This window comes from Phoenix dactylifera, chromosome 1 (assembly GCF_051530095.1).
Source record: "Phoenix dactylifera cultivar Ajwa chromosome 1, Ajwa_hap1_PhDact_Kaust_v1.1, whole genome shotgun sequence".
Classification (NCBI taxonomy): Eukaryota; Viridiplantae; Streptophyta; class Magnoliopsida; order Arecales; family Arecaceae; genus Phoenix; species Phoenix dactylifera.
The window spans coordinates 37,880,347-37,887,417 of NC_143190.1; the positions used below are offsets into that span (position 1 = coordinate 37,880,347).

Here is a 7,071-nt window from a genome sequence, read left to right on the forward strand (position 1 = left end):
AGTTGCAAGTCTTGGTTGATTTTAGTAGAGGAATAGGAAGTAGAATAGCTTGCCTAAATGTCATATATTGTGAGAGGATGATACTCTCATGGTTCCACTCACTGTCTTCAACTCACTAATGAATTGAGATACAACTATAGGAAAAATATGAGCTTCGAGATGAGACAATTAACGAAGAATATAAAGACAAACCGTGAGATACAATTAGTTTCTCAACTTGTTGATGTATCACCATTTACTTTTCGACAGCTCAGTCTGATCTCCCCTTGTTGTCCTGTTAGCACACCCACATTTCCAAGTTTGATCAAGGACTCTGAAAACTGACTGCTGAAAAAGTTTGGATCGTTCGCATATCGTGCAGATAATCTACTTGTAAGATCAGTGAAAGCCAAATCTTGGTCTAATTTTAGAATTGCCTTCTTATTAAGCACGCCAAGATAAAATGAGTTGTCAAGAGTATAAGGCGTGGAGGCAACTTGATTCATGGAGACTGTCGGGTCTTTGGTTATGTTAGCAAGTTCTGCAACATGAGGGGGGCATTTCTGTTTGAGGGTTTCCAGCAAGCTTGGTTCAATCTGTGGATCTGCTGAAGCGGTGCCCCTGTAGTTGTAAAGCCGATCGATGAAGAATCCACAGTGACAGAATCCGACACTATGAGCACCTGAAGTTGGAAGGAGAAAATAAGAGAACCAGACTATCCATGTTATTTTACAGATTGATGATAATTATGCATGCAAAATGCTCCATTCAGGACTCTTTTTGTATCATGAACTTCAATATTTCTCAAAAATATGGTCTACTTCAAAGTTGAGGAGCAGAGAGAGGTCAATAAGTATGCAGAATTTCCTCCAATGAAAAAAGGAAAAAGAACAAGAAGAAAAAGTGCAATGCAGAATGGATGGCTTTGGAAGAAAAATGGCACAAGCTACAATCCTGGTTAATTTTCATTGTATCATCACCATACATAATTTTTAATGACTCTTCTTTCACTACCATTTAAAAATTTTCCATATTGTCTTATTTAGAGATTTTCCCGACAGGAACTCTAAAAACAGTATACATAGAATCTATTTGGCGAGATTGTGATCAAAGTAAACAATAGTTATCAAATTAAGGGTTATAGAACTACTTCATGTTGCATGACCTAAGAACTTAACAGAAAGCATAATTCACTGAATTATATTTATAACAACTACATAATAAAATGAAGTACATGAACTGATACCATGATTATGGTTATGATGCTTTTATCATAGACTGAAAAACCAATACAACTGAAGCACTGCGCTTTTTTGCATTTAGAGAATTGTCTTTGGCTTTAAATTTACTGACCAAATTGATACAATTATCTTCAATTCAAGGGCTGCATTGATCGTATCATGCAAAAGGAACTCACTTGAACAGAGATTCAAGGTCAAAAAGCTAACGACTGTTAGCATAGTTTGTTAGCACAAAATCAAGGTCAAAGACTGCTGGTGCACTAATATCATAAAATTAATGCAGCTCTTCATTGAAAGTGTCAAAACATAATAAAAAGAGCTAAATAAAGCCATCTCCAATCATAGAGGTATGGGACTTGCAAGCAGGAATCGAACTAAGCTGCATATTGATGCACCTCAAGGTATTACAGTGCAAGGAAGAGTTGGATCAACATCTGTTGACATATCCTAGGTATCACATTTTTCGAGAAAATCCCAGGGTATTATATTATAGACTTGAAACAAAGTGCACATCACTGCCTTAAATCAGATCTACTTGTAAGCTAGCTAAAACCATTATCTACTCTACTCTATCAAAGTAAACCATGTTCCATAGCAAACTGCTGAACTACTTACAATGAGGTCAATTTACCTAGCAATGTAGTGAGATCCCACAAGTCGAGATTTATGCTTTTGAAGGCATCTACTGCTTCTTGAACGGAGAAAGTGGGACTTGGTAAACGAACATCTTCCATTCTAGAAATAATCCCGTCCCTCCTCCCAGTAGGAAGAGCATAGGCCGCTCCCCCGGACAGTGCCACCCCATCCCTTGTGGCTAAGGCTAATATATCGGCACACGACACGAGCCCCCTGCATTCCTTCTCTAGCTCAGCCTTTATATCATCTATCACATCGAATGTTCTCAGCGTTAGATTTGGAGGAGCCTCCTTCTCTGCTATGTTGTCATCAGTGCTGTCGAGAAGAACTGAAGCATCACAGCCCTATCACAACAAGATGGACTCTGAACGATCACGATCCATCAAAAGAAGAGGTAAACAATAAGCTAACGAGCGATGAAAAAAATCTGGAAGTTAACATACTCTAACAAAACAATCATGGAAGTATAGGCGAAGTAGGCCAGCAGGGACTGATAGGTCTCTTTGGAAATGCCTTCTGACTACTTGGCTAACTATGAGTTCAGCTCTGGGGCATGAGTTTCTATAGAAGTGGATTTCTAGAGAGAGGGAAGTGGCGAGAAGATTGGCTAATAGGAGAGCTATGGAGATAGCTGCAGCCATTTGAGAGCAGGCCGTTCTGTGCTGTGATTTGGTTAAGAAGACGGTGAGTGCTACGAAGAGAGACGTGAGAGCCTTTTATTGGGTGTTGTAGGACTCCATCAACTCCATGTGATTCTTTGGAAGCTGTGGGAGGTGGATTGCTTACTCTTCACTTCTGTGCCTCTTGGGATTCCAGTGCCAGTTCACTGCTGGGAGAAGGTGCCCACATGGTCTCATCGCTCTTTAAAATAAAATAAAAAAAAATTAAAAAAAAAAAAAGGGAAGGGGAGGGGCAGAAGTACTCCACTCGCGTAGCAGCCTCCACTGGACCTTTCTTCTACCAAAAAATATTCGATGCGGGTCGCAAGTTTCCGCGTGTCCTTTCCAATCCGTGAAAAACTCTACTAGGCCATTCACGTGTGAGTACGTCACCCCAGTGCCATCTCAGTGCTGATAGAAGGAAAGCATATCCACACAGAATCATCCGGTTATAGAGCATGCGGTTTGCTGATTAAATCGACGTCAGCGCATTTCGAATTCAGACAACTCGAATAAAACCCAAGCTCTCTTAACACCAGATTACCACCTTGGTCTCACCGCTCTTTGGTTTTATAAATCGGATAGCGCTCGTTCCAATTATGGCGAGAGCTTTACCCTTGATTCCAATATGTTCCCCTTTTTAAAGAGAAATTGTCTACCAGTGCATTGATAGGACTCCACATGCACATAATTAATTAATTAATCTGCCTAATTAAAATATTGAAATTTTTCTTCAGGGAAAGATAACAAGGTATTAGTTTAACAATAATAGATGTTCAGATGTGATGGTTTTACGTACGCACTGTGAATTCTTAAGTATATAAAAATGTCCATGCACTGACCTAGAAGACAAATCCGTCGTTCTTATTGTTTTTTATATGATGGTTGTGCTATCAGCCAAGATATCGGTAAGTCTTCCGTTGACCAGGATCTGAGCACTACAAAAAGCTTACATCTTAGAAGGAACGACCTGCGTTTATACCTATCTTGAACTAGCTAGTCTAGCTTGCATGTGTGCCACTTCCATTAGATTCTCTCTCAGTCACTCTCATTATATCCTCCTATTCCTCATTTTATTCTTTCAATCCAAATTTTGGTGGTTCATCCACTTTTTGCAAAAAAGAACAGAGAAAAATTTGGACAATAGATAAACCACCCTATCTCATTCTATAAAATGTGAAATGTGAAAGAATTAACCAAAACTATCATTTTTAAAGCAAAGGAAAAAACGAAAAAAAAAAGTTTATCATGTGGAACTAAGGCAAACACCTGGTCATAAATTCCCTGGTTCCATAGTTATGGGATGCCTATAGGCTATAACATTGATTTCTCTTGGACTTATATCCTATTCTTTGCATGTTCCTACTTAAGTTTTCAATCCTATGCACTGCAGATGCCACAGGCAACTAGCGAAAGATGACAATTCTACCTTTAATTTCCATATTTTCTAGAGATCCTTGATGATAGCACTTATTGGAAGTAGTATTAATTCCATGGAAGTTAATAGTAAGCAGCCCCCCCAGACGTAGTTCGACCCTCTCAACACGGATTTATGTTGCAGCATGTGATTATATGCTTCCTACAGTTGTTATTTAAAGGGTGTTCCTTTTTGTTTTAGATGAAATTCGAAGGTTTTACCACCCCGTATCTTTCGCGCAAAAGAAGGATCCACCTTCCTCTGCAGGAATCACGGTTGGCTCATCCACTGCTCAATAGTTCAAGTGATTATTTAAGAGCTGTGCAGGGGTGACCTAACGGTCGATTCGTGCGAAGAAAAATGAATCCTTCTTTCATGCGAAGGATACAACCACAAACCCTATCTGTAATGTTTATTAATGCAGCTTGCTTGGTCATTGGTAAACTCTTATAAATTTTGCACTTGCTTTGCTTCTCTCTCATGATAGGTGCCTGCATGGTGTATAATAAGGGAAGTAAAAAAAATGAGAAAGAAGTGAATGTGCAACCCCCCTGGCAGTCACTAGAATGAAAAGTCCACAATTACATATGTATATATGTTTGTATGTATGCACCTACATGTATCTACATGCATACATAGATACATGCAGGCTCTCTCCATGGTCTAGCAGATCAGGGGCCTGAATGAAAACATATATGTTGCTATGTGCAGCGTATGACGAGAATTGAGCCCAATTCTTAAATGACGGCTTCATGACTTGACTTAATGCAGCCTATCCGTGCCTCCTAATATTTTTGTGACCAGCAAATATATTAAGTACTGCATCAAATTTGGTTTCTTTTTAAGACAAATCAGTAACATAATATGGGCAATGTAATGGCTTCAATTTTAATTAGCTCTTTTTTCTTCTTTTAGACTAGAAGTAGACCCTAATTTTATTCTAACTTGTACCCACCCAACCCTTGGAGACTAACTCCATGTAGAATTGAGTCTTAAGCTATTACCAAGGGATGATACCACCCAAGCAAGTATTTGGTGGTTTAGTTTAGACTAGCTATTCATTGAATTTAAATTAAAATAAGATTTATAGAGTTAAGAGCTGCTAATAGATAAGGTCATATTGGTGTTTATATGATCTCAGCTTAATCCTATTTCATGTTCGAGTCTTGATTTTATATCCAGATCCAACCTATTAGCTATTTAAGTTGGCTTGAGGTCAAGTATGGTTCGGAACCATCCGCCGGAGCCGCCAGCCAACGTAGTGGGAAGGGGAAGTGCCGGAGCCCGGGAGGGCGCCGCTGACAAAGAGGAAGGAGGCGGCGGAAGATGAGGTGGTAGCACCGCGCCGAGGTGGGGTCACCGAACCGATCGCAGTGGAAGGGACAGATCGGATTCGGCAAGGGGTTTTTGACATGTCATTGTTTTTTTTTTGGTCAAAATCTCAGAAAGATTCTTCGTTTGTAAGAGTATATATAGTACTTATTTTTTTGGTTAGTAGGATAAAATACTTCCTTTAACACGACTAATAACCGACTTGGTTGATTATCATCCATTTAACAATAATTATAGTATATATCATTTTTTATTAAAATATATACATCTTAAAGAAAAAAATGTGAATGAATGCTTCAGTTTGTGATATAATAATAATAAAATTAAAGCATCATCAGTATTCTAAAATTCATAACTAGTTGAATGCCTTTTTGTCCTAATAGTCAAAAACATGTGCTACATGTATTCGATTGGCTTGGAGAAGGAGGACTGACATATCAAAATCTTTTGAGAAAAAAAAAGAAGATATATTTGACTCGAGCTTGAGATGCTACTGTGATTTTAACCTAGGCTTGAATATGGCTCAGCTTGCTCATATTCGACTTATTACACTTCTACTAACAATAAATGTTTAAATATAATTAAATTAAAATAGCTAAGAAGAGATTGGGTTGTTGGGATAAGCCAATTTGGACAGACATTTAGGGTGGAGGAGAAATGGTTTTACATAATTCCGGATGTTGGGTTGGGATGATCGGGTCCAAGCTTGATCTAGTATATTTTTTATTGATCCAATCCAAACTAAACCTGACATATTGCTTGGTTAGATTATGTCATTTTACAAAATATAAAACCCAACTCTAACCTGGTAAAACCCAACTCAAAAAAAGATTTGTTTGGGTTTATCCGGTCGGGTCGTTGGTCAACCTGACAAATTTGCAACCCTTCATTGAATAGATTAATATAATATCCAATGCAACAAATGGAGAACTTTACCAATCCAAATTAAATGAATTATGAAAACAAATATTAGCTTAGAGAACGCATCAAATATCCAGTAATAGGCACAAACATTGCCTACTTTTTTTTCAGAGGAAAAATGACACAAACTTTGAATCATCGGAAGATAGAACTATAGGTATTTCTTCAAAGCACCATAACATAAGCAAAAAAATTATCCTATTTAAACTCTAGGCAATACAAAAGCATGCATGGAAACCTCATAAGGTGTTCCATCACAAGTTATGCATAAGATAGACTGAAAAATTCGACTGCAGCTTAGCTTGTTCTTGTCTAATTTAGCCAGCCTGAATGCGTCAATGTTAAGCGACTGAGCTGTGATCATACATCACAGCTCAGTTCATTTTCAGATGCGCCTCGGGCAGAAGTCTTGCGCATGGCCTGCCAATCGTTATTGGACAAGAAATAGAATTGGGCTAATGTGCACATATCCACCATTGGATCCCACAATGGCTGCTTCGAGGTCTTTGCAGGCAGATAAATGAAAGAGTTTCAAATGCTTTGAGAGCTGCATGGTTGTGATCTCTCTCTGTCTTTCCTTGATGGAAAATCTAGCAGCCAATGCCACGAAAGAGGATCAATCATTCTTCGGTGCAAAAGATACAGCCCGAACCCATGCACCTTTGGCATCATTGATCCCCAAGTGACCCAAGGCTTAAGTTTGGCTAATACCTAAAGGTTAAAAGCCCCCGGAGATATTACACAACATGTACTTTACAGCATTACAAGCTTAAGCTGGTACTTCATCCCCTCCCCTCTATGTGCTTTCTTTTCTGCTCCTCGTGTCTTCTCTCTGGTGTTTGAGGAATACCGTTTAAGTGCCACTCAAGGGATACTTGATGGTTGT

General features: G+C 38.7%; 1 protein-coding gene across 1 annotated transcript; it reads right to left on the minus strand.

The window, feature by feature from the left end:
- Positions 1–16: 16 nt before the first annotated feature.
- On the minus strand, positions 17–2,932 carry LOC103717699 (peroxidase 57-like). The gene is made up of 3 exons (XM_026808666.4): positions 2,300–2,932; positions 1,852–2,200; positions 17–661 (listed from the first exon to the last, which is right to left on the minus strand). The coding sequence occupies exons 1-3, from the start codon at positions 2,495–2,497 to the stop codon at positions 213–215; spliced, it is 996 nt and encodes a 331-aa protein (XP_026664467.1). The 5' UTR covers positions 2,498–2,932; the 3' UTR covers positions 17–212.
- Between the last annotated feature and the right edge of the window lie 4,139 nt (positions 2,933–7,071).

Bases quoted from the DNA above. Each gene is read 5' to 3' on its own strand.
- LOC103717699 (XM_026808666.4), bottom strand. From the start codon at position 2,497: ATGGCTGCAGCTATCTCCATAGCTCTCCTATTAGCCAATCTTCTCGCC. The intron at 2,201-2,299 runs GTATGTTAACTT...TTGTTGTGATAG, and splicing joins TCCATGATTGTTTTGTTAGA to GGCTGTGATGCTTCAGTTCT. The intron at 662-1,851 runs GTAAATTGACCT...TTCCAACTTCAG, and splicing joins GGATCTCACTACATTGCTAG to GTGCTCATAGTGTCGGATTC.